Source organism: Mauremys mutica, chromosome 3, assembly GCF_020497125.1.
Source record: "Mauremys mutica isolate MM-2020 ecotype Southern chromosome 3, ASM2049712v1, whole genome shotgun sequence".
In the NCBI taxonomy this organism is placed as follows: domain Eukaryota; kingdom Metazoa; phylum Chordata; order Testudines; family Geoemydidae; genus Mauremys; species Mauremys mutica.
Genome location: NC_059074.1, coordinates 108,963,906 through 108,991,055, shown reverse-complemented (window position 1 = coordinate 108,991,055; position 27,150 = coordinate 108,963,906). Strand labels below are relative to the sequence as shown.

Sequence of the window (27,150 nt, the reverse complement as noted above, 5' to 3'; positions counted from 1 at the left end):
TTTATAGCTGTCTATTATTGAAGGGAAACTCTATATTTTACAGTTTGTGCCACAGCAACATATATTGTATGTATAAATTCCAATCCTTAAAAGTAACCTTTTTAGCTAACAGAAAATGACTGATGATAATAAAAGTTGAGAGGCTACAAGATAAATATTTTTAAGAACATTTTCACTCTTCTGCAATTTCCTGACAAGATAAGATCTTTTAAGCATTTCAGATCAGAGCATCTACAGAATGCTACAGAACCTGAATGCTGAAAAGCTTCCCTATAGATGGGTACCCAAGTACTGCACTTCACAGCTGTTTACAATTACATATCACCTTCTGTAATAACATCCAAGGGAGTGAGGATTCCACCAGTGTGTGGTTTTAGAAGCACTGAAGTTTTCTGCAACTTCACACTTTTAAGTAGCCTCTGCTAACCCTGTTCTGAAATTACAGAAACAGCAGACAGCAAGCTCCATTTTAAGTTCCTTCTATTTCTAAATGAACCCAAATACTACAACAATTATTGTCATCTAAATTATACAGTTGTAGAGATGCTTCAGTATTCTGTGGGAATTCCATGTTGGCACCTGCAAACTGGTAAATCTGAAATTTGCTGGCACGGCCCTTTTAAGATTGAGTGTTTTGTGTTGACCTTCGTCTTTTGTGTGTGGGCTCCAATTTCTTGCAGGTACTCTCCTTGAACCAACAATTATTTGCATGGTGAGACTGTTTCTCACAATTAAAACACACGTTTGAGTGTTCTCCATGTTGTGCTTTATGCTTGATTCCAATGTGTGTTGCTCTGTTTTCTTCATACTGTTGCAACTTTCCGGCATCTTTAGTAGAAGTCTCCATTGCTGCGGGTGGTAAAACAGTAGCACAATAGTGAGATTTGGGGCTTATAACTGGGGAACCCACTTGCATGGCTTTGCAGAGGACCCCTAACTTTGTAAAATATCCCTGCTCTTCCACAGCATAGGTTCAATATACATAAGACCTACAATGAAACTGGTAAATGGAATGTGTAAAACTGTCTCTTCAGTACGCTCTCATTATTGTATATTTCCCAGTGTGTTTGCAAAACCATCCTATTTGTGCACCTATAGCACTAAAGTTAAATATCTGAATTTTGTCAGCACATTTAAAAAACAGGGTGGTAATTGAGAATAGGGCACAGTGGCTGCTTATTACATTTCTGAAGAAAAAAAGTATTAGGTTCACATGAAAAATCACATTGTGTTTTATCTGCTTTAGAGGTAGTCATGTAAACTGTCTATAAAATGATAGTTCATTTCCTGTCATGGTCATATCCTTTTTGAGAGAGATATGAAGCATCAAGTCTTGCAATTGTGCAATTTATCTTCCAGTTTTTACCGGCTTTCTGACAGGGCTGGAAAGTTTATTCAAATTTCTAAAATGTAACTAAACGTAAAATTAATGCACCAGTCTGGTGTGCTGGCCACAAATCCCATAAATTAAATATCACAAAGTAAATAGAGGGCTGCCAATAAATATATTCCATTCAGCCCAACCCCTCCTCAGTAGCTTTAGAGAAGAGAAGAAAAAAGTTGGGCCCAATGCCTATTTTTATTGTTTAATTGGGAGGGGGAGGGGAAGGAGAAGAACACAGCGCCTAGAAGCTGTACAAGATTTTTTCCTAGAAGATTCTCTCAAAACAAGTGCCATAGAGATGCCCCCTAGACTGCTGCAGTTCTTGGGAGGGCTGGAACCCTCCACCTTGAAGTTACAATTTACAAGTTCTACCCTAATAACTCAAAGCAAATTTTATACAGTGTAACAAACATTGAACCCCCAAAGGTGCTATGGAGTAACCACTAACACATAGCATTGAATATTCCTCATCTATTAGTGAGCGCCTGGTATGAATAATACAATTTTTTCTTCAATGCCAAGTGTATAATTTTAGAGGAAGTGTGGCACTGTGTTAGGGCTTATCTGGTTTTCAGTTCCCCTCTGCCAGTATCAAGAGGATACTGTCACTGTCACCAATTTCCTCATGAAGCTTCTGTCATTCCCATCACTTCCTCTTTCACATTAACTGCCTCCTCCCCAACCCCCAAAACCAACACACCCTCTTTCTTTAATGCCATTGCTCCTGTGTCCAATCCTATGTCTTAGAAGGTATTGCTGTGTCATAGGGAAAAGGAGGGTACATGCAATCAAACTGTTTGCATTGCCCTCAGCATGGCTCTAGGTTTACTAGTAGCTCATTTTTCCCCATTGCCTAGCTTGTTTTATAAATGCACTGACACGCTATCAAGCCCCTTTTATCTTCTTCCCCCACTCATCCTACAAGCAGGGCTGGCTCCAGAGCCCAGCGGGGCAAGCACCCGCCTGGGGTGGCCCTTTCCCAGGGGGGCGGCAGGCTGGGCCGGCGGACCTGCCGCAGTCATGCCTGCAGGAGGTCCACCGGAGCCCCGGGAGCAGGGGACCTGCCGCAGGCATGACTGCGGAGGGGACGCTCGGCCGGCGGCTCCAGTGGACCTCCCGCAGGCATGACTGCGGACGGTTCGCTGGTCCCGCGGCTCGGCTGGACCTCCCGCAGGCATGACTGCGGCAGCTCAACCGGAGCCGCCGGACCAGCGAACCGCCCGCAGCTGCGGGAGGTCCAGCCAAGCCGCCGGACCAGCGGACCCTCCGCAGTCATGCCTGCGGGAGGTCCGCTGCTCCCGCGGCTTGGGGGCGCCTCCCAGGCATGACTGCTTGGGGCGGCCAAATTTGTAGAGCTGCCCCTGCCGACAAGGACATGACATTGGGTTTCATTCTCTGTAATGACAGTGAAATCCATCCTTTCCAAAATACTACGCAAGGACAAGGCAAGGTCACAGATAGGTAAAGTCAAAAAGCACAGCATTAAGCAATACCTAGTTACAGGAAACAGAACCCAATGCCTGAACGTAGTTCCCTATTTAACATGTGGTTCTACAACAAAAATGGAACTGATGTTAACTTGGAGAAATTCCACACTGGTGTTTCTGTAACTTCCAGCTCTGGTTGCCACCATCTGGAAGCTAAACAATGTTCTCTTCTCTGCCTCATCCCAACTCCCCAAGATTTGAAGATCAAGCTCTCTGTGTGGGTTTTGTACTCAAATGCTTTTTGGCTCAAACATCACCATGACAGACAAGTAGTGTTTTGCAGGTCAAATTTGGACAACAGTTACACATGTACAACTCCATTGTTTTCTGTAGTGCTTATATGAGTGTTAATGGCCAAAGCTGGCCCTCCAACTAGTAATTTGTTAAGAGTTTTATTGATGATGCACACATCTGAATAGATGCTAGCTCACTCTCCCAGGCCTGTATTGACTGTGCAATGCGCATTCAGACAGACTACAGTACTCAAAAGAGATTTAATATTGTTTGTTGCTGAAGGAGTTTAAAAAGCAACTTTGCAAGCTTTAGCTTTCTTAAGAATATATTTTACAAGATATATACTATAAAATTAATATGCCTCTCCATTATATACTAGCCAAGGTAGAAAAACTATATAATTGGGGATTGCCACTCAGAGCCTGTTGGGATGCATGCAAGCCTTAACTATTTTCACAACATAAATTATTTTCTTGTTTCAAAATCGGTTTCTTCTTCTTGCTTATCTCAGTTCCTTTTCCTGTGTGCCACTGAGGATGCAGCATTAGAATGGATATTCACAATGTGATGTTTTAAATATGATCTTAAGGATCTCTCAGAACTGCTGGATTTAATTTGTACTTCCTGCAATGGATGAATGTTTAAGATCTTCTGAAAAAACATGGTGTGAAGTACAGTGGAAGGGAACAATAGAACTTTTTTTCACATTGATGTTTCAGGCACATGTGTGAGTTGATGAAAGAGGGATAGATAGTTTGGTAATGTGACTTTTTCCAAGTTCTACAGAACATCAATGTGCAAGAAACTATTTGGACCTGCTGATTCAAGGTGTGACTATGTATCTTTACCATTATGCTGAGATACTTTTATTGCATTTCTAGATACATGTACAGAAAACATAATTAGAACATTTACATAACTATCATAAAAGGGGGAGGAAAAAGCTACAATATACAGAGCAAATAGATTGAGGTTTTTGTGGCCTGTTTTAAGTCCAGATTCTGATATCCTCATGCACATGTACCTTTCTTCAGGAACAGTCTCACAGACGTGATTAGGACTACTTATGGAGTAAGGTGCTACTCAACATGACAACAGCTCTTAAATATTAGTAATGGGTGCCAGCCAGTGCATTTCACATCCCATTCTCTTCCCCCTTGCAGTTCAGATTTGAATTGTTTGAATTTCCCCAAGCAAATCTAACACTGATGGCTTCAAGACTTCACTGTATACCACAAACACCCTCTTGTTTGAGGCTCATTTGTCCCCTACATAAATTCTAACTAATGAACACATGAAAATACAGACATAGGTGCTTCATATAATATTTAATTCAAAGCAAAGTGACTTTCAACTTGAGAAAAAAAAGTTCTTGTCCACAGTTCATTTAACTCTCTCATCCTCCATGTGGCAAGCCTGACCAGCAAGAAACATTTTCTTGCTAGGCAAAGAAAGCTTAGAAGTGAGTATCAATTTGTTTTTGCAAGGCCTTATTGTTTTATAAGTAATTAAAAAATGTTACAATATACATTTAGTGTGCAAAAGAGAGAAAGAAACCTTTCATTATGAAGGGTGCAAAAGGATAGCTGGGTGCAACTAGGCAGGAAATCACCAAAATACAAATGTGAAATGTTAAAATATATTATTAAAAAGGACAAAAAAAGGGGGATAAGTTAAACAGAAGATCTTTGACGTCACTAACTTCTGGAAAAAAAAAGTCTTGTATGAGTTCAAAGTACCAATAAATCACAATGTAGCAGAAAGCTGCTTAGAAATACTGTAGTTGGAATATTGTGCATATTCAAAAGGAAGGGCCAAATTCTTCATCTCTCAATCAAGTGAAACCAATGGGAACTGTAATCAATTAATGACTGCAAAATTTGGCCTTAAATTTCTCTTCCTCCCTTTTTGTCCAAACCTAATATGGTCAGAGAAGGTTTTAGAAGGAGGGAAAACTTTTCAAATCCAATAAAAGGAAGTCATTTTGACTCCAAAATGTTGGTTCATACAGAAGTATTGAATAAAGGGGTCTATTCTCTTTTCAATGTGCAGTTGTCCCAGAGGCACAAGACGCCCCACCAGTCTTCATATACTAACCAGAGTAAACATTGTTATTAATACCTTCATGTTAACATATACAAACAATATATCAATACATTTTCTTACAAAAATAAGCATCTATTTACAAGGTAAATCTGTCACTACAACTTCCAATTTGTGAGCATGTGAATCTCTAAAATGTTGCATTTGCCCTCCATCACATTTGAGAGGAGATAGTTGCATTAATTTTATTTACAGGGCTAAAAATCTTTGAAAAGTTTGCCATGACCATTTTCAGTCCTCCAGCAGACTACATTACAAACTTTAAATACTCTATTTAATGTTCTTTAATGACTAAAGTAAAGAATCAGTTGGAGAGGTCTTAATTTTTCAGTGTTTCCTGTTACCAGAATTTTGACCAGGTGTGTTCACAATGATTAAAGGGATTTGGGGTGGGCGGGGGGAGAAGGAATGACCACTTCTTGGGACCGAGTGATCTTATCTACACTGGAATGGATCAAAATTCACTTCATTCATTTCAAAGGAGTTCCACTGGTGTAAAACCAGTGAGAGATCAGAATCAAGCTCCTTGTGTAAAAAAGAAGGTTTAAGAAACTAATTCTATATTTTCTGTTAATAGTTTAACAGACTTACTGTTTCTTCAAATGAATGTGGCAATGAATTGCTCAAGGATTGCATCATGTGTGCTCCAAGTTTCCTAAAGGTAGGCAAACTTACAAAGCACCACAGAATTACTTCACTACAGCAATAGAGCTGAACCCCATGCAGTCTCACTGTGGAAGATAGAAAATAGCCACCTCATGGTACACCAACACTCATCCTTCATTCAGGAAGCTATGAGCCTTTCATTCATTCTTTAAACTAGGTGGTGTCAGATTGGAGCATGTATCATTTTATGAGGCTCTCTTAAGCACTCTAGCCTTGATTACAGTCAAATAGGTTAGGCTTGATTTTTTTAAGATAATAAAAAAGTGATTTGAAAGCAACATTTGGCTTTCATTAGCACATAAATGTGCTTAAGGGATCTCCATCTAAGACAAGGGGTAACCACCCCAACCTCCCACAACCAACCCTGTTCCAAAGAGTAGCCCATTTTAAAAGCACTATTTCAACTGTACAGTCTTAGGGCACATTCAAGTTGGTCTGTAATGGCTTGAGTAGGAGAATCATCTTTTGCAGCATGAAAAGCAACAGCAGAGGAGTGTTCGACAAGGGTGTTTCCTCCTGTATTCCAGAGCTTTCCTCACCTGACATTTAGCCTCTCCGACATAGTCCTCAACTTTTTCCACATTCAGTTGAATGATGTCAAAGGTGTCAGCCTGTTGCTCCACCAGTAGTGCCACCTGCAGAAAGAGCTCATGGACCTCCCTGATGCGAGTCTCCAACTTCATCAACTCTTTGTGTCGCGTCTCTATCTCATTCAACGCTGCACGAGCCCCTCTGACATCAGACAGGAGATTCTCAGAGAAAACGTCCCACTTGCCTTGCTCGATCATGTCTTCAATCTGGTTTCCAGAAACATCCTTGCCCATGATCTCCAGCTGTCTCTGGATCCGAATCTTGCAGTTCTCCCGCTGGTTCATCTCTGCCTCATTGTACTCAAACATGGCTTCCTGAAAGGCATGCATGAGGTCAACATAGTGATTCTTCGATACACGGGTTATGACAGACATCGTGCCATGTTTTGTTTCTGCATCTTCGTTGAAGTCTTTCATTGTCTGGAGTTTCCTGTGGATGCCTTCTCCACGGGCCTTGATGTCTTTGGCGATGCTGTTAGTATCTCGTTTGATACTACTAAGACGCCGCATGGAGGTAAGAAAGCGATTATTTTGTTTACCTAGCCGTCTGACATCCTCTTTCAGGTGGAGGTTGTCTGTTCTGATACTCTGGATATCTTTGTAAAGAGCTGCAAGGGCATAATCAGTCTCAAACAGGAGGGTTTCATGAGGTAAACTCTCATCATCCTCATTGTTAGGAAACTGTTGGTTATAAAGCCTAGCTAACTCATACAGTTCACTTAACCGGTCTTTCATCCTGCCTGTAGGCAAAGAGGGTTGGGGAGAAGGGAAAAAAACAAACAGAATAATTAAAGAATGTATTAAAAAAATTTAAGTTTCACATTTAAAGTATCTTTGCATAAAACACATCACAAAATACCATCCTCTCTTAACTTCCCTGCATCGCTTGACAGGTCCCTGGATTAGAGGTGCTAAGACACTGGCACCTGAGTCCCCTTGTGGTGGCAATAGGGCTCAGAAATATTCCCCCCCCCCACCTTTTTAATCATGCACTATTGAAAGCTGTACATCAAAAAACCTGTCAATAGTTAAAATAAAAAAACATTGCCATGATTCTTGTAAACATAATTAAGGCTTAATAAGAAGCTTGCAGTCATTACTGCTGTGTGTAGAACACCACACATCTAATTGGAAAAGAACCTCAAGATTTCTCTGCACCTAGATGCCTTCTAGACCCTGACCCTTTACTGAATCACTAACCTCCAATGATCAGAAAACTTAGAATTCTGCCTTTTCAGTTTTTGCAAACCTATCAACATGTTTGCAGAGTACAAACACACACAAAAAATGTAGCAGGGAAAGAACTAGTTACAAGGATTGATATGGAAAGGTTCAGGCTGGGATTCTAGGAAAGGAGCAGAGCACTTAAGGGGATCCATGTCAGTTAAAGCCCAATTCTGGCATCATCCAGCGCACTGAACTTCTGTTAAATTCAGTGAGCACTAAATGTGGAGCAGACGCAGAACCAACTCTTCATAGAGCTAAATAAAAACTAAAACTAAACATCAGATTATCCTAGTGGCACGTCTCTTCCATTATTGGAGCACTGTGTTTATTTTCAAATTCTTGGTACTTGAGACAAAACATCGACAAAATACAAGAGATCAAATTTACTAAAGCAAGGTTTCTGTGGCACTGCAATTTAGAAGCTGGAATTCCATGACAGAGCCATTTAAATTAAAGAGTGATTACTGAATTAAATACGTACATGAATAATACAATAAGCATGCTACGTCTTGTGGTCTATGTTTTTACACTAAACCAAATATTACATTTTCATTTTTCAAGGGCATGTCCACACTAGCCTTTACAAAAGGTGTTAACTACCATGAATTTAGTGTCAACTATTTAAAAAAAATCTTAGTGCAGACATGGCCAAAGGGTATAGGTGTGGACCCAGTGACAGTCAAAAAAAAAATGCAGATTTATGATCTGTTGCATAGTTTTTAAAACTTAAGGAACAAAAACAAAATCCTAATTGCAGCCCCTCACACAGTAACTACCCTCTGACACACATACCTTAAAGTTTTGTAGAACAGGCTTAGCACGACTCTTGCTAGGGATTTTAAAGAGCTTTTAAGCCACAATTCTGCAAATGCTCATGCATACACTTACACTTATTCATGTTCCATGAATAACCCTATTTAAAGACACTGGACACATGCAAGTGTTTGCAGGATTGGGGCCTTATGGCTTGTCCCCAAGGCAAAATTTACCAGTGAAACCAATAAAGTTATAGTAGTATAGCCCTGGGGTAGACACTCTTACCTTGGCATAATAGTGGCTTTTTGGGTTTAGCTTTATTCCCTTCCAGGCAATAAGCTAAACAAACAAAAAACCCACCCACATTCTTTACACCTGTATAAGGCTATGTCTACACTGGCAATTGAATGACAAAACTTGTGTCTTTCAGAGGTGTTAACCACCTGCCCCCCGCCCCGCCCAAGGCAAAAGTTTTGCCACAACAAGTGCCAATGTGAATAGTGTGTTGTTGGCAGGAGCGCTATCCTGTCGGCAACGCAAATGTCACTCTTTGGGGGTGAAAGTTTTTTGTCAGCAGAACTGACAAACAGCGGCTACACTGCACAATTTTTCTATACTACAGACAGCTAATAGCATCAAAGTGTTTAGTGTGTATTTTTAAATCACCACACAGTAGCAGAAATGAGCTAAGGCACATAAACCTCTCATTTTTTGAGGCCAAAACAGTTTTTAATTTGTTAATTTAAATGCAGTGTTGCATGAGACATCCCTCCCCCCCCCCCCCCCAAAAACACCAAAAAGAAAAAGGAAAAGATGGTTTTGGTCCTGTTAAGACATAGAATTCAGTCTTCCACAAAAAGCTTGTGACAAATTAAAAACTGGGACCTAGCATGAGATTGTGTTCCTGGGATATTTTTTGCCTCTTTCTGCTTTAAAAGCAGGCCCAGAGCACCTTCTCATGAAACAGAATGATTTACTCCTAACGATTTCAGAGAGGATGTTTGTCTTCCTGTTCTCATGGTCAGGTTTTATAACCAAGTTTTACATGCCACCCTTAATGAAATGGAAGATGTGAAATAATATGAAATTGACTTGGGCACTGTTGTGAAGTACTGGAGAGGCAGACTATGGATTCAGCCACACTAAAGGCTCAAACTGCCCATGGAGTACTACAGTAGTCTAAATCCAAGATGAAAATAATTGAAAATGAATTCCCTACTCTTAACAGGATCTGAAGATTTTTTAAACTGCAAGAATATTTTTAGAGAATCTAAACTGTGCTTCACCGTGTGCACCATTTGTTTGTTTTCTGTATTTCATTCAGTTTAGAGGAAACACACAAACAGGACAGTTTAGATAGTTTTGCTTACAAATTTGTTTCCTTTCAGTTATCATGCACTAGCACAATGCTAAAGTGTTTGGTGATAGCCACCACAGGAGACTATTTGACAAAAAAACCCACAAACAGCAACTGAAGTTAAAAAATAAATACATAAAAAGTAAAACAGACATTTGTGTTACAGAAATACAAATAGCTATACCCACTTCTCTCTTTAGTGAGAACTAACCCCTAAAAATGTGAGTCTCTTTAAAGGCTGTTTGCGCTCTCAATAAGACAGCATAGCTTTGGGTTTTGTCGGGTTACCTTTGCACTCCTGAGTACCACCAACTAAAAGTCCAACGGAGATGTCTGTAGGCAAGCTGTAATAGGCGAAAATGCCTTCACCACTAGTTTCACACCTTAGTATGTAGAATGGACTTAAAGGAACATTGTCAACTTATGACCACACTTCTTTACCTATGTTACTAATATCTAAAAATCACTAGAAGTGTTTGTCACTGCTTGTTGGAGTGTGTGTGTGTATATACACACGCATGAGCGCATGCATGTGTGTATGTATGATTTTCATTGTCAAAACAGAGAACTTGAATACAATGAGGGCAGTTTCATGTTTGTTTAGACTCTCACTTTTGGGTCCTCCATGCTGTAATAGTTGCATTCCCAATATTGCTGGGGAATGATTTTTTTTTTTTTAATATAAGCTGTTTTTGCAAAATGTAAAGAGGTGAAAACAAACCACATTCATCTCAATCAAGTGTCATCACTGTAACTATGCTGTCATTTTAGCAGCAATAATTCCAGTATGGTTGTTTACTGGAGTCCAGTGATGCAAAAAAAAATCTTGTACTGCAGATCTAGCCTATAAATTTAAAAAAATGTCAAATATATAGTGATGCTAGTTTGCTTTCACTAGATCTAAAATAAAAGCACTATTAATGGTAAGCTAATTCTCTGGGTGAGGTGCAAAGGTACTAAACCAGTGTCAGTTGAGAAAGATGTTCCCATTTAAAATCCCTTAGTGAATAAGAGGCAATTTGAAGCACATGCAGACATAGGGGCTTCAATCGGACCACTGCTCCAACTTTAATGAATTAGCTTAACAACACCCTTTTGAGATAAGGAAGAGTCATCATTTTATATATCAGAAAGCTAATACACACACCTTCTCTACAAGGGCACTGTTTTTGAAAGGTATTCACTTCACTTCAATATGGCTCCAGCATTGCTATCAAAGTATCTTCAAGAAATGCTCCAAGATTTAATTCCTTTAAAAGAGAGCAAAGAGAATTATATAGCTAGATTTATTTACATTGAGATTCTCACGTTTATAGTGTGGACCACAATTCTAGAGAGACTGCCTTGTGGATCACCTCCCTCCCATTCAGTCAGTCATCATGACATCCCTGTAGTAACTAGAGAAGTTACTGTACTTACATTAAAAAAGAAGTCAAGCAAGGAGTGTATTTTTAGTAATCTTTTAATATGATTTAGCAGTTGGAAGTTATGAAAGCCTGCACTATGTGACTAGCCAACTCTTCTCTCTCTCTCTGTCACACACAGAGTGTTTGATAGAGGGTTGCAGTTCTGGTCCATATAGTGAGTGCTCCCCAAATTAGGTAAATAAGAGGAAAGCTAATCAAACCCAAATTCTAGACACAGAGGCAAAGAGAACTGGATATGGGTCTATATGCACAGGCTGATCATAATTGTACAGCTCAACAATCAGTCTAGGGCAAGATGTTCAGTGCCTATTTAGGTGCCTAAAGATGCAGATAGGTGCCTAGTGAGATTTTTCAAAAGTACCTAACTCCCCTAAATCTGGTGTTCACATGCTGATTAACAGACCAACAAAAACAAACAAACCCTACCTGGTGATGGTCAAAACCTCCTGTTACAGCCCAGTAACTAGTGTTGTCAATTTAAGAAGGGGAAAAAATATTTACAAAAATTTGTGTGAAAAACAGCTGAGCAGGCAAGAGATATAGTTCATAATTCTACACTTATTGCAATGCCACAGTCGACTGAAGAGGACTTGGAATATCATGTCAGAGTGGTTGATGCCAATTCACACTTACGGAGACAACATGTAATATGAAACTATTGTACCGAAACTCCTTCCTGGCAAGCCTGTAGAATCCTGGTTAAAGTGCCATTGTCATGTTAACATACAGAAAAACTATATTCAGATATATGTTAAAGTTGCAAAGTCAAGCATTAAAAAAACCCTGGGAAATGCCCAGATGATGGTTGTCTGTGCAACCTTCGTTTGCTCCCCTCTTGTGCATATAGCATTGTGATTCAGTCTTTAATTATATGATCACATAATACTCTTCCCCCCCCGCCACACACACACACACACAGCCCCTGCCACATTCACTGAACAGGATGGACAGTGCTCACCGAATGAGTAGCTATTTGATATTTTATACTCCATGTATGACCCCAGGTTTTATTTCTTACACACCATTTGAGCCATGCACTGAGTATAGTATTAATTTCCTCATGGGCTTTTCCATGGTACTCATTGTAATAGCTGAGTGTTCAAAAACATTAATAATTTATCTTCAGAATAACTGTGGGGAAAGCTGTTAATCCTCATCTATAAAAGGGCAATAAGGCACAGAGATTAAGGGCAAAACTCATTGGTCCACTAGTTTTGGGTGCCCAATATAAGATGCCTAGGGCCTGATTTTTCAGATACTACAAAAGCAATTACTTCACATATTTGAAGCACAGCTCCCACTGACTTCAGATGCAGCAGTGAACATTCAATACTTCTGCGAATCTGACCCCAAGGTCTCAAGTTGGGGACAAGTTAATGAGGAACACACAATTAGTGGCTACACACAAAGTTTAGTTAAAGAGATTTGCCCAGCATCTCAGAGCAACTCTGTGACAGAGGCAGGAACAGAATCCAGTTCTGAACAGTATGTGATCATGTAATTAAAAACTGGATCATAATACACATGCACAAAGGAGCTGAATTAAGGCTGCACAGGCAACTTCAATCCTGGCATTTCCTAACTTTTGACTGCTTGATTTAGCAACCATAATGTTCTTTGAATATAGTTTTGGTTTGGTTTTTTTGGCACAATTTTGTAGGTCACCACAGATCAGACCTCTTCCACTTCAGTTAATGGGTCAACTGGTAGCATTAAGAGGCTGTTATGCACTGTTTGGGTAAGCCACTAGAGGAGGAGGACACACTGTCACTTTACTGCTACTGACTGACTGACAACAAAGAACTGTTGGGACTAGGGAATTCTGGGTTCTATTCCAGATTCTGAAAGAGCATGTTCTATTGGTTGCAGACAGCTGCCCCATATCACCCAGTCTGACCCTGCCATTCCTGCCCCATCTGTCCACCTTCCTCTGCTCCAATCCTCCCCTTTCTCCCTCTGTTCCCAGAACGCATCCTCCATCCTGCCTGTCTGCTCCCCACTACACCCCTATATGTTCAAGCATGTCAGGATGTTCCCCTTTCACCACACTACCTGGGCACCACCAGGAGGTATGCAGAGCACAAGACAGACAGTATTCCTGCTCTCAGTTCTGGTACCTGAAACCACACCAGCCTGTAGCTATAAGGAGCAGCAGTTGCAGGAAAGTCCTGCTTGGCCCCCCAATGTCTCTGGGATGGAACATTCTCAGTCACTCCGTATGGCTGGCACATGCGGAGTCTAATCAGCACACAAGGGTTGTCAGGGGCTGGAGCATGCACACTGCAGCTGGAATTTTGAGGAAATTTTGCCACCAACATCTAACAAATCTCTACTGAGCATGTATGTGTAAGTTACTATTTACAAAGGCTTGTAACTTGGTCAAAGTTGGGTGGATTTTCACATCAATTGCAAGAGGCACATCCCTCAACACCAGGGCAACCCAGCTGCCATATTTCAAATTCCTGCTCCAAGTCACAGAGGCACTAGAGTTTCTCAGCAAAATGGGTATAAATGCTTTTAACATTGTTTTACCAATGCATTTCCCCCAATCTCACTCACAGAAATAGCCAAACCATTTTAGCTAATTATAAGCAACTGAAAGCAGTGTCTTAAAATGGAGAGTATCGGGAAACCTTAGCTATGGGTGGCGTCATTATAATTAAATAGCACTAGGACATAAATTATTCTTTGACAAGTACAAGCAATAGAATTTGGTCCAGTAAAAGATACTCACCCAGCTCGTCTCCTATATCCTGGGACCGACAGTGCTAGTCACACTGCATACATAAGTATTGGCCTAAACATTCACCCTTTGAAATCAGTGGTAACACTCCAACTGATTTCATTGAGCCCTATGTGAACAGGTGTGAATATTTTGCACGCTAGCATAAAGACTCACTTAGGGATATGCAATACTGTCCAATGCTGTGATATTGTGAAGATCAAGCACAATGGGGGAGAGATTCCAGAAGACTGGAAATGGGCAAATATAGTACCAATCTATAAAAAGGGAAATAAGGACAACCCAGGGAATTACAGACCAGTCAACTTAACTTCTGTACCCAGAAAGATAATGAAGCAAATCAATTTGCAAACATCTAGAAGATAAGGTGATAAGTAACAGTCAGCATGGATTTGTCAAAAACAAGTCATGTCAAACCAACCCTGATAGCTTTCTTTGACAGGGTGAGCCTTGTGGATGGGAGAGAAGTGGTAGATGTGATATATCTTGACTTTACTAAAGTTTTTGATACTGTCTTGCATGGCCTTCTCATAAACAAACTAGGAAAACCCAACCTAGATTGAGCCACTATAAGGTGGGTGAAAAACTGGCTGGAAAATCTTTCCCAGAGAGTAGTTATCAGTGTCCAATATCTTCAGTGATTTAGATAATGACAGACAGTACTTTTATAAAGTTCGTGGACGATATCAAACTGGGAGGGGTTGCAAGTGCTTTGGAGGATGAGATTAAAATTCAAATTATCTGGACAAATCAGATAAATGGTCTGAAGTACTGTAAATAGGATGAAATTCAATAAGGACAAATGCAAAGTACTCCATTAAGGAAGGAACAATCAGTTGCACACTTACAAAATGGGAAATGACTGCCTAGGAAGGAGTACTATGGAAAAGGATCTGAGGGTCATAGTGGACCACAAGCTAAATATGAGTCAACAGGGTAACGCTTCTCCAAAAAAAGTGGACATCCTTCTGGATGTATTAGCAGGCGTGTTTAAGCAAGACAAGAAGTAATTCTTTTGCTCTACTCAAGCCTCAACTGGAGTATTGTGTCCAGTTCTGTGCGTCACATTTCAGGAAGGATGTGGACAAATTGCAGTCCAGAAAAGAGCAACAAAAGTTATTAGACGTCTAGAAAACATGACTTATGAGGGAAGATTGAAAAAATTGGATTAGTTTAGTCTGGAAAAAGAAGACTGTGGAGGGACATGATAACAGTTTTCAAGTACATAAAAGGTTGTTACAAGGAGAAGGAAGAAAAAGTTCAACCTCTGAGGATAGGACAAGAAGCAATGGGCTTAAATCGCAGCAAGGGAGGTTTAGGTTGGCATTAGGAAAAGCTTCCTAACTATCAGGGTGGTTAAGCACTGGAATAAATTGCCTAAGGAGGTGGTGGAATCTCCATCATTGGAGATTTTTAAGAGCAGATTAGACAAACACCTGTCAGGAATGGTCTAGATAATACTTAGTCCTGCCACCAGTGCAGAGGACTGGACTAGATGACCTTCATTTTTTATATGCAATTTAATATTTATTTTGAAATGTACACTTTCAGCAAGTCTGTCCCTGTAAAGAGTATTTTCCTTTTGCAATTCAACTGTATACACACACACAGAGAGAGAATATAGGCTACTGTGTGTAACAGTCAGGTTAGGTGCCTGAAGCTAGATCCTCTCCTGGTGTAAATTTTAAATTTAGCCACCTGAGAATCTGTCCCATAGTGATCTTCCCATGACAGAATGAAACTACTGTCTATTAACAATCACAAAGTTTTCCCATGATGCACAGGAGGGTTACAAATTCTTGATGTGGTATGTGTTGCAATAAGATTGCAACTATGTTTAGCTCTCTGAAATGCCTGGTTATTGAGTGGGTTGGGCAGAGCACACTTTACGTACAAGCAAAAGCTGTGTCAGATAATGAGGGCTCTGAATTGATGCAATTTAAAATTCCTGTCAAAACAAGATATTTGCAACAATGGAATTCAGTGGCACAGGTGACCTATTATTCACAGTGCTGCAAGCATTCATTTCAACCATTGCTCCAGTGTTACACATCATGCTGCTTCACTAGTTATTCCACCTCCAAGCAGCATTCACCCTCCAAATTTAAAAAGGGCAAAAAACAAAACGATTGTCTCTATAACGGCAAAGGACTAGTTTCAGTTTAGGAAGAGTTATTACTGCTTGATTCAGGCAGTCAACTAAACCCTGATGTGTATCATAGCAGGCCAAATCTTGGATGGTAGATAGCACCAAAAAGTTAATTGATAACCGGAACTTACACATGCAAACAAAAAACACCTTTGTTTAAGTTTTAAGATGTACATGTCCAGTGCCCTTGACTTTTGAGAAGGAAAATTAGTGCAATTTCCAGAGCCTTCAATGCTCCATATATCACAAACAGCACTGGGGAAATTCAGTGTATGTTTGTTCCTTTTTTGTAGCATTAATAAATTAATCCACCGAGTAATATTAATGAGAATTGGTATTTACTTCAAGTACTGGTGAAAATCTTAATACTAAAATGGATGTGGATATAGCAACATGATATGGAAACAAAGTGTCAGTTGCCATCTAAAAAGATAAAATACAAACATTTGTAAAATGCATTGAGACAATATACATTCTTCTTTCATCTGTAACTTCTTCAAAGAAGCTAAGAGCTAATACATATGGTAACATAAGAATTGCCATATTAGATCAGAACAGTGGTCTGTTTACTCTAGTATCCTGTCTCTAGCAATAGCCAATACCCAATGTGTCAGAGTAAGATGTAAGAAACCCTGCAGTGGACAATTATGAAATAATCTGGTCACAAGGGAAGTTTCTTTATAATCCATCTCAGTAATTTCAGTAGTTTTCCCACACTGTTTGTGGACAATTCAGTGCTGATGGGCTTTCACCCAGTTAGATCATTTGATTGTCCAAGCATTCCTTTATGTATATATGCACTGTTGTTGTAGCTGTGTTGGTCCCAGAATATTAGAGAGACAAGGTAGGTGAAGTAGCATCTTTTATTGGACCAACTTCTGTTGGTGAGAGATGAGCTTTCCTTTGTCTGGCAGTAGATTAGAATGCAGTCACAAGACAACAGTCTCTCACTGTTCCTTAAATTATTCTGATTTTACATAAGAGAAACAATATAACTGAAGTGTTCATTTTAAAAGATGTCGACACTGACCTCGTGACAATTTTCTAGTGACTTATTTCTGTTATGAAAGTAGTACTTATTTGTACAGTAGATTTAATAATTTGTCTGGTGGATGTTAATGCAATAGTGTGATACAACATTAACTTGGAGAACAGATAACAAATCCATGTTGTAAAAGCTAAGATGGCTTTCACAGGAAAATGATCAGTCATCTCTCCAAAGGTATCACAATGTTGATTAGAGTGCATATTGTATATTTTAAAAAGTCACTGTGCACAGTAAGTAGTAGCTGATATTGAAGTTAGTTCTTGAGATCACAGTACACACTAAATCAAATGTTTTGAAATTATGGCCTTTTAATTATAGGAATAAAAGAAGATCACTAGCTATTGAACTATTTCTTTAGCATTTTTAGAACTTAACAGTAGCAGGGAAAGGAAGGGGAATATAAGCAGAGAAGCAAGGGCTGCTTAGAGAAAGCATCCTGTACTTCTGAAATTATCACAACTCTGCCAGCTCCCAAAACATCACTCCCTGACAGTCTAGGGAAGCAATTTCTCCACCATAGCCAGCAGCTTGTGGAACTACAGATTCCCATCCCTCAAGCCACTTAGCTAGTTTTGGGGAGAGAGGAAAAACAGATCTGGACAATGCTACATATACATAGGCAAAGTCATACCCTAGTAATTGGGACTCTGCCTGTCTGCCCTGGAGCAGTTCTAAGATCTCTTGCTCATAACAGAGTAGAACATTACAGTCTCTAAAACCAGGAAGTGGAGGATTTTATCTAAACATTGAGAATTAAGAAAACTTTAATCATCTCATTCTCCCCAAATTTCAAGATGTAAGTATCTTGGGGTGAAAAAAGTCATCCTTTAACACTAACATTTAGAGACCTACAGAAATCTCATACAACTATCAAAAATTCATCAACAGAATATTGCAGGTTATCCATTTCACGTTACAGCTATGACCTGCTTCCTTTCCTCTCTGATAGGCAGAGAGAGAGCTCATCCTATCCACCCCTATGTTTTAAGTTACTCTACCTGGGAGTGTGTCCAGTTGACGAGGTCATAGGCCAGTTCTCTTTTAAAGACTTGCTCTCACACTTCTCTTTTCCCTTTCTTAACATTTAATTAAGTTTTTCCAGGATAAGCTTGCTTCCCCCCACCCCATGGAATAGTTAAATAGCAAAGTTCTTGAATACTGACTCCCATCTCAGAGCATGATGTCATCCCAGAACAAGTTAATTACCCATGTCTAATGCCATATCTAATTCCCTGGACATGTTATCTTTCAATGATGCTTCCAACCTTTGATGGCTTTGTTTATCCAGTAGTCAATCTTCAGGATGTCTATTGTCTTCCCCAGGTGACAAGAAGAACTAGGAATCAAAAACAATTAACATTCAAATGGTTGGTGCCTCTAGCACTATGAAATGAGGCACTAACCATTTGAATGTTAATTGCCTTTGAGTGTCCTGTTTGACTAGTCCACATTTCTGTAATAGTGTTCAACAACTTCAGAGTAAGGTTGTATTGCACCTCCTGAGTAACACTTTCCAGGTCTTTCTATTCATATCTCATATTTCCCAGGCTTATTCCATGACCCTGTCTATCTTGATATTTCCAACGTACCATTTATCATGTTATCTGGATGCCAATATTAATGAGTCCCTTACTGGTGGTACCAGCCATCTTTTGCAAGGAAAAAGTTTTATTGGACCTTTTATCCAGAAGGCTTGCAGTAAATGGGGGCTGGGAACAGGTGAAGATATAGATACATGTATAATTGCTTTGTTTCCTTCCTTGATTTATATGCCAGCAGTGGGCAAGAATTTGAAATTAAAGTATTGTTTATTGTTTGTTTTCTAGTAGCACCACAACATGCAAGTCAACTTAGTTCCCAGCATAGGCACCAACTTTATCTGGCACTGGTGGGTGCCCATGCCCCCTGCCCCGGCCCCATTCCAACCCTTTGTCCCCAAAGTCCCTGCCCTAACTCCGCCCCCTGACCCTATTGGATCCCTTCCCCAAATCCCCCCTGGCCCCGCCTCTTCCCCCAGCATACCATGTTCCCCCTCCTCCCCGCCCCGCAAACCAGCTGTTTCACAGTGCAAGCACTGGGAGGGAGGGGGAGAAACAGGATGCAGTGGCGCACTCATGGAGGAGGTAGAAGTAAGATGGAGCAAGGTGGGAAGCTGCTAGTGGGTGCTGAGCACCCACCAATTTTTTCTCCCTCATGGGTGGCTCCATCCCTGGAGCACCCACAGAGTGGGTGCCTATGGTTCCCGGCTAGTCAGAGTAGAAAGCCTTTTTATGGCACTCAGCTAGGATTCAAATCTCTTCAAGAGTTAGAGACCATAAATTCATTTTTCCAAGTTCTCCGTGGGAGAATTCTGTACAGCTCGTGTATCACTACTGACCAGTTTCCAGCATCCTATGAGTCTTCTGACCTGGATTAGTAGTAAGAGTCCCTTGGTCATCTTGGTATACAAATATGGGAAAGAGGGTATGAATAATGGAGTCTAGCATGCTGGAAGTCACTCTCTGAATTTGACTGATTACAGCTAAGTAAGTTTGGTTTTTGAGTGTCTTATACTAGGGCTGTGATGATTGAGGGAAAAAAGTTTTATTCACCCTCACTATAAGGCCCATGAAACAGAGTTAACCTTAGCATTTTTGTTCCCTCCCCGATATTGCTGATTCCTTTCGACTGAAGATAATACGTCTATGCCAAAAGCGTTCTAAGGATTTGGGTGAGGGTTGGGGAGAGGATAAATTAATTGGGTGCCCTTGGGTGTACAGGAACGTAATTCTACAGGCTTGTACTGGAGACTGTGCATGTCTACCAACTTTTAAAGTGGTTTTTCAAGAGGCAATTATCAGAAACATTGAAGGCTTGGGGCTAGTGGACCCATTCTAGTAAAATTTTAGCATTTGTATGGCACTTTATAAAAAACATCTATTCATCACAGAACTCCTGAGAAAATATTTCTTCAATGTTTTAAAAATACAACTATAGCTACCCATGCAGTGTTCTGGGCTCTTACCCTACACAATTTTTTTTTTTTTAAATCTCAAAATATATTTTTATCTTTATATCCATTTTGGCAATTACGTAAAATAGAGCAGAGGAGTTAAGTGACTTGAATAGAGTCACAGAAATCATACATTATGCAAATCATACAGTAACACTTACATACATACCACTAATACAAGCAATAAGACACAGCCATCCATGCATTTCTGGGCAATTACTATACTTCTTGGGCTCACTATGAGTCATTAGGCAAGGTATTAATAATACTAAGCACTTACGCATATTGTAATGCACATAATGTAATGTTGCTGCAATGCTTAGAACATATAATCACCATGATATCCCTGTATGAAAGACAGGATCGAGTGACTGTACCCATGTGAAAGAATCAGGGTCCTGACACACCAAGGAGACAATGGATCCCAAAGAATAAGCAATTGAATCAACTGTTTGTATATACTGTTACTGTGTATATAATAAAAATAAAAATAAAAAAAAGAGTCAGGCAAGATCTTTTATGAAAGCTTGTAATGTCCTGAACTTAATGGTCATTAGGATGCATGCTCACACACAGATTTTTATAAATGTATGCAGAAAATTGTATAGTACATCTAGAACATCTCACAGCAGTGTGGGGAGGCAATCAGGCAGGAAAGACATCTCCCAGGCCAGGTGTTTATACAAAACCAGCTCCAAGCACCTACACTGTCCACCCAGTGGTCCACCATTGTCTCTTACTATGGGAAAACACAAACAATTTGAAACCTGAAAGGAAAATCCCAGTCTGGGAAACCCCCTGCTCTGTGTCACCATGAATTACCACACTGAGAAAAAGGGAAGGGGAGGAGGAAAACAAACAAACTGCAAATCCTGTTAAAAGGAAAGGGATTTGAAGTGAAGGCTATCCAGAAACTGAGGGCCAGCAAGGAAGTGGGATACTGTCTGGGAAGCACTGGATCCTCTCTAGGACCAAGGGCATACTGGGAAACTGTTCGAGGCAATAGGTAACCTATATTCCCTTTTCTAATACAAAAGCGTAAAGCCTGAGATTACATCTTTATTTTCTGTGCAACTCAGATGCATTTGCTTTTCCTTATTATTTTATCTTTGAATCCAAGGATTTTTCTACTAAATAAACTAATTTTTACCCCAAGCAGATCTCTATTGTGCAAACTGTATGGAGTGTGTGTGCCAAAGTGAACTAATAATTGGGGGCAGGTTTCACATCTTTGAGGGTGATGAACTAGAGGGGAAAATGCTGAGTGTCTGATAGTTGACAACTCGGGGAAGATGGATTTAGAGGGAAGGAACTCGGACCAAAAGGGATTGTTGAGGTTGCCATGCAACGAGGCTGGTGGAAGCCAGAGTGGGACTTTATGCTTGTAAGTTGGCTACTGGTGTCAGAGCACTGAACCACAGCAGCACAGTATTAAGATACCCAAACTTACAAAGCAGATGTGACAGAACTCTTTATTGGTCTGGGTGGTCCCCCAAACATCACATCACATAAGTACAATATGATCATAGAAATGCTATTTCTATTATGAAATAGAATTTATAAATAAAAACAAGCAAGAGGACATTAAACATACATCGGAGTAGTAAAATGAGGTTGTCAGTGGTTACCAGTTAGATTAGAATTCTCAGTATAAATGGGTTTAAGATAGACAATTCTGAACAGTCTAAGCCCATAAGACCATACTCATTACACCAGGATGCAAGTTTGAGGATAGGAGTGGAGGAAATTTTTAAGTTTCAAATAAATCACAGAATTTAGAATGTACATATTGGAATATCATGGGGGGGCACAATGGGGAAGTTTGCATTCTATATAGTTATGCTGCTGATCTGACAGCATTTTTAAAAACCATCGCCAACCAACATGTTGTGTTACAACAGATTATTGTTCAATAGTTATTAATCTAAGTTAGTGCCTTGATACAGTTAGGGGCCAATTTTGGGGTTTACTGCAACCTCTACAGCAGCTCAAAAGCTATAAAGGGTCCAAAAAGCCAGCTTAACTGACCCCAGGAGATACCCCCAGCAATTACACCCACACCCTGAGAACTCAGCACAGGGACATGCCAATAGCTGGAATGCTTTGTACTGATTATTCTGTAGTGCATACCCCTGTAACAAGAGAGAATCCTGGAAGTGAAAATCCACTTTTGCAATGCAAGCCTTCTCTTCCCACCCCACACTTTTCTACACATGCCCTATTACACTTGGGGAAAGAGCACAGATCCTGACCTTTAGTCTATAGCTGCAAAATACTGACAAGAATTCCACTCCAAATACAGAAAGTGTAACTACTCCTGCTTTGGGTCCAATTCTGCACTTCTTCCCAAGGCAAGCCCCTGGCTAAAATTAACAGCAATCATGCCTGGGAGCCCAGGAGTAAATTGTTCTCTCTGTGGCAGGATCATGTTGTCCCTATATCATTTGTGTCTTCAATGCATATCTACTCTTCTAGAGTAGATTTTTTTGAGAAGTAAACTGAAACTAATTTGAAGCGGAGGGTTGATCTTACACTCTAGTTCATTTCAGTCCAGCCATGTGCAAGACCCATAGTCACCCCCCATTGTCCCCTCAGCCTGCAATTTGACTTAAAACGGAAAGCCACCACCACGAGGAAGTTAACCTCTACATCTTCTTGTACATTTAAAGCAGTAGCTTGTAATCTGCCTTGGCCACTTGTCATATACAGAGTTGTGTAAAGGCAAGTCAAAGATTAAAATCACCAGCACTGATTAATGAGATCATCCTTCACAAGAAAGAGAATACACCATCTCCCCCCCCTCTATTTAGGGAAATCTATTATATACTCCTGGGACACCAGCAATGTTGACAACGGTTCAAAAGCTTAACTAGGAATATTATGGCATATGGTGCTTAGAATGTCCTTTCCTGATCAAGCATATATAACCTCACAGGGTGTTTTTCTTGTTTGTATTTACAAATTGACTTCTAATGCACAACTGCAGCCACACAAGTCAGTATCATAAAAGGCTCTGCAGTGCTGATGTTAGATCTATTAGCAGTCATTGATCTATGGATAATGAGGTGCTGATTTGTAGAAGTATATGGGGCTGCCCCCGGTAATTTGTTTCTTTCTTTCCTTCCAATAGATTCTAGAGGGGTATTTTCGGTACTTTCCTGGTCTAGATGTATGAAAAAGACTTAGCAAGGAGGCATGGACTGAAGTGTTTTCAGAATGACTACAACATTCATCAGCTTTATCGCGGGCCTGGAGAGAGTAGTTGAGTGTCTCTTGTGGTTCAGGTGAGATTGAGGAATGGATAACAGTGAGCTGGTTCAGACCTGAGCCAAATAAGACTCAGATGATTATGGTGGAGGGGGGGTAGTAATTATTAGTTCTGCTTTCATTCAGGCAGGCCACAGGTCTGTTTGTCTGAAATCATCTGGAAATCTGACCAACTCTTCAATTTGTGAAATTCTTTTAACAATCAAATACCATTAGTGACCAGGGCTACTCCCTCCCCCCGCTCCCCCGTTGTGTGTGGTCTCAGTTTGCAAACTTCTCTTTCAAATACAAACATTCAGTGAAACAATCCAATACTCAGTGGTTGCGAAAGAGACGGCTGGAACCATCCTGCAAAACATTTTGACTTTTCATTTAAAAAAAAGTTTGGCAATTGCAAATGAAAATATTTTCATTTTTTGGGCAACCATTTTCAATTAAAAAAAGTTGAGGAAAGCAGACACCACATTTTTTAATAGTTGAAAATGTTTCTGATAGAAAGTTGTAGTGAACTTAAGCATGTATGCTACCAGGCTGCCACTCTATTACTCTGTACCCTAGTACAGAACATGGCTTTAAATCTCCTACTAGATCCTGCCTGCAGTGTGGAACCCTATTCATGCTGCTCCAGCACCACAAACCCACAGGAAATTCCTCTTGCTCTCTTCACCCCGCCCTCCCCCCCCCCTTCATTCTGAGTCAGGTACAACACATGTGCCTGTCTATAGTTGTAATGTACTATAGTACTGTCCCCCCACCACTCCCCACACACTAGTTTACCCCATAAACATGCAAAGAAACTATTACCGTAAAGCAATTAGTGACTTTGACTAATGTTAAATTAGTGTTACATTTCTGTCAAATAGAGGTCCTCTCCTTCTCACATTCTGCCCCCCAGACATGTAAGTATAGGTCTAGACTTCGCAGCACTATACAAATAGCAGTTTATTATTTACCATTAAAACTACAGCAGTAAATCTAACCAAATTACTTAGTTAACCTTCATGACAGCGTGGTATGGCATGTGATTTTGTATGCTATTGTGTTGAAGTTATTTGCAATGACCAGAAGCTACTATTACCACAGAAAATGATAATCTGAAACATTAGACACATTATCCACAAGATGTTGTGTCTCACCCCTCTATTAATCGAAACCTAAGCCTAACAACACTTGTTACCTTACCATTTTAGACTAAAGGAAAAAAACAAAACATGAAGACCAGCTGGCTAAATCCATTGTTTGGTTCATAAACACACCTGCCATATTTAACTGGGCACTCAATAGTCTGTGAGCAGTAGCTAATCTCAAACCTTAAGCGGAAGAAAAGTGACAATTATTCATGGGTGGAGGGCACCATAAGAAAGAGTAACCAAAGGCTCAGCCTCAGCTTCTCAATCTGCATAAGAATACTTTGTTACCTATCATACAGGAGCATCACACTTGCACAGCCCTTTGAAAATTTAAAGTGCAAGTAACAGTATTATCAGAAAATCACGCCACAGTTTAAGTTCTCCTCAAATGGTTCGGCCATGTATAAAAGCCACTGATTTCCTTCTTCAATGTCTGAACACTTAAAAACATAATAAAAAAAAGAAAAGAAAGCCTCACAATTCTAATTCCTACTATCACAATTCAAGATTAGGAACATGAAGTTTAAATTACCATTTTCAGGCCAATGGCAGTCTCTAGTCACTTCCTGTCCCACTATCATACAGTTTGTATTACAAAAGGCCATCCCAAATATATGGAGGTACTTATTCATTTTATCAAGAAAATCAATTCTAATCAGTTAGTAGGAAGAGCCAAAGAAAGGTAACTTGCATCTGAAGAAGTGGGTATTCACCCACGAAAGCTCATGCTGCAAAACGTCTGTTAGTCTATAAGGTACCACAGGATTCTTTGCTGCTTCTACAGAACCAGACTAACACGGCTACCCCTCTGATACTTGTTCAGTCAGTTAATCATGGGTCATTCTGTGGTGGCTAAGGGGAGAGTAAATTGGCTTTTTATATTCTGGATCTAAAGGCAAATACACATATTAGCTGGGTTTGGACTTTAATACACAATCAGAATTGTTAATGAAGTTAGCATTTGTTAGGTTACATAAACTGGAGGAGTAGGGAGATCCTGATTTTGTTCTTCTTAGTGACAGGACTAAGAAATACAGCTGAATATATATTTTTTTCAAAAAGGATTTAAAATACCTTTCAGACAGAAATAAATTCACCTTTCACCTTCTAAACCTGGTACTTTCTTGAAAAACAGACACACTGCATCTCTTTTCCCAAAATTAAAAAAAAAAGACTATTTCAAAGCACCTCCACATTCACAACACTAGCTGGTTACTATACTCGAATATAGTTTTCTCTTTTGCTTCTGTTTGAAAGGGCCATGGTACTTTACCTGCGTCTCAAGCACTTCTCCGGCGAGATGGAAAGAAGTTAGTTTTAATATTTCTCCGGAGGTTTCCAAATGTGGCACAATTTGAAGGGAACCTGAACGTGTCTAGTTTCTTACTGGCTGATGCTCTTCCAATTAAAACCACCATCTGTCCCGGGCGCCCCAAGCCCCCTTCCTAGCCCGGTGTGCGGACTGTTCCCTTAGTCCCCTGCCACCCGCCCCTCCCCCCGGCAGGGACCGCATCGGCCTGTTCGGCGAAGTGCAGATGCTACAACTTCCCCCGAGGCGGGCGGCGCGGCTCACGCCCACCCCAGCCGAGCGAGGAGCGCGCCCCGACCCCGGAGGCCGAGAGGAGACAGGAAGACTCCGGGCTCCCACGAGCAGCCGAGCGAGACGGGGGCTTTAGAGCGGGGAGGGGCGCACGCCGCCAAACCCGCCATCCCCAGAGGGGCCGGGGGAGGCTCGCTCTGCCCGAGCCGCACGGCGAAGGGCCCCGGCGGAACTCACCGCTCCAGGAAGCCGGGCGAGAGGCTGAGTCCCCGCTGCTGGCTCCAGCCGCGTCCTCCCGCGGAAACGCGCCGCTGCCTCCAGCGAGCCTGTCAAGCCGGGCTGGGCGCGGGGAGTTTCCCCAGCCCCTCACGCGCCCCGCCCAGGCTCCTCCCCCGTCCGGGCCCACGGGCCGCAGCTCCAGGCCGGGGCGGTGACCGGCCGCGGGATGCTGCGCTGCGGGGCGCTGGGGGTTTCCAGAGCCTGGGAGCCCGCGGGGGGAGGGGTCTCCCGGTGGCTGCCGCGGCATGGTGGGGAAGCCCCGGCGGTCGGAGGTGCGCCGGCCTCGCCCAGGGTCTGCTGCGAGAGCCGTGGATGATTTGGGGAGCGACGGGTGCAGTCCCCTCCTACTCCCCCCGGGCCTGCTTCAGGGGAGAGGTTGGCGGTGGGTCACAGCCGAGAACAGGCCGAGGGGGTTTCCCCAGCTGCTAGGAAGTGTGGGTGGCTCTGGCTGTAGCCAGCTGCTGTGCCCTGACTGCGGCTTGTTACCCCCTTCCTGGTGCTCTGGCTCAGAAGGGGCCTTGTGCCGCAGGTGGGCGCCTAGTGCAAGGGGTCAGCACAAGCGCCCTTAAGCGGCTCTTTTAACCCTGCTCTGTTCTGCTGATACTCACAACTGCTTGTCAGCTGTTTGCAATGGTCCACCTTGATTGCTTTGGCCTCATTAGCACACTACAAAAGTGATTTCCCCTCCCTCGGTATTCACCCCTTCTTGGCAACTGTTGAGGAGAGGCCTCTTCCACCTTAATTGAATGGTCTCGTTAGCACTGACCACTT

At 41.2% G+C, this 27,150-nt stretch overlaps 1 protein-coding gene across 3 annotated transcripts; it reads right to left on the bottom strand.

Moving 5' to 3' along the window:
* Positions 1 to 3,569: 3,569 nt before the first annotated feature.
* On the bottom strand, positions 3,570 to 26,959 carry STX11 (syntaxin 11). 3 transcript variants are annotated; one of them, XM_045008318.1, is made up of 2 exons: positions 26,338 to 26,959; positions 3,570 to 7,204 (listed from the first exon to the last, which is right to left on the bottom strand). In XM_045008318.1, the coding sequence occupies exons 1-2, from the start codon at positions 26,624 to 26,626 to the stop codon at positions 6,333 to 6,335; spliced, it is 1,161 nt and encodes a 386-aa protein (XP_044864253.1). In that variant the 5' UTR covers positions 26,627 to 26,959; the 3' UTR covers positions 3,570 to 6,332. The 3 variants fall into 3 exon arrangements, with proteins under 3 accessions (XP_044864253.1, XP_044864255.1, XP_044864254.1); XM_045008320.1 differs by lacking the exon at positions 26,338 to 26,959 and adding an exon at positions 25,834 to 25,850; XM_045008319.1 differs by lacking the exon at positions 26,338 to 26,959 and adding an exon at positions 10,952 to 11,003.
* Positions 26,960 to 27,150: the final 191 nt, after the last annotated feature.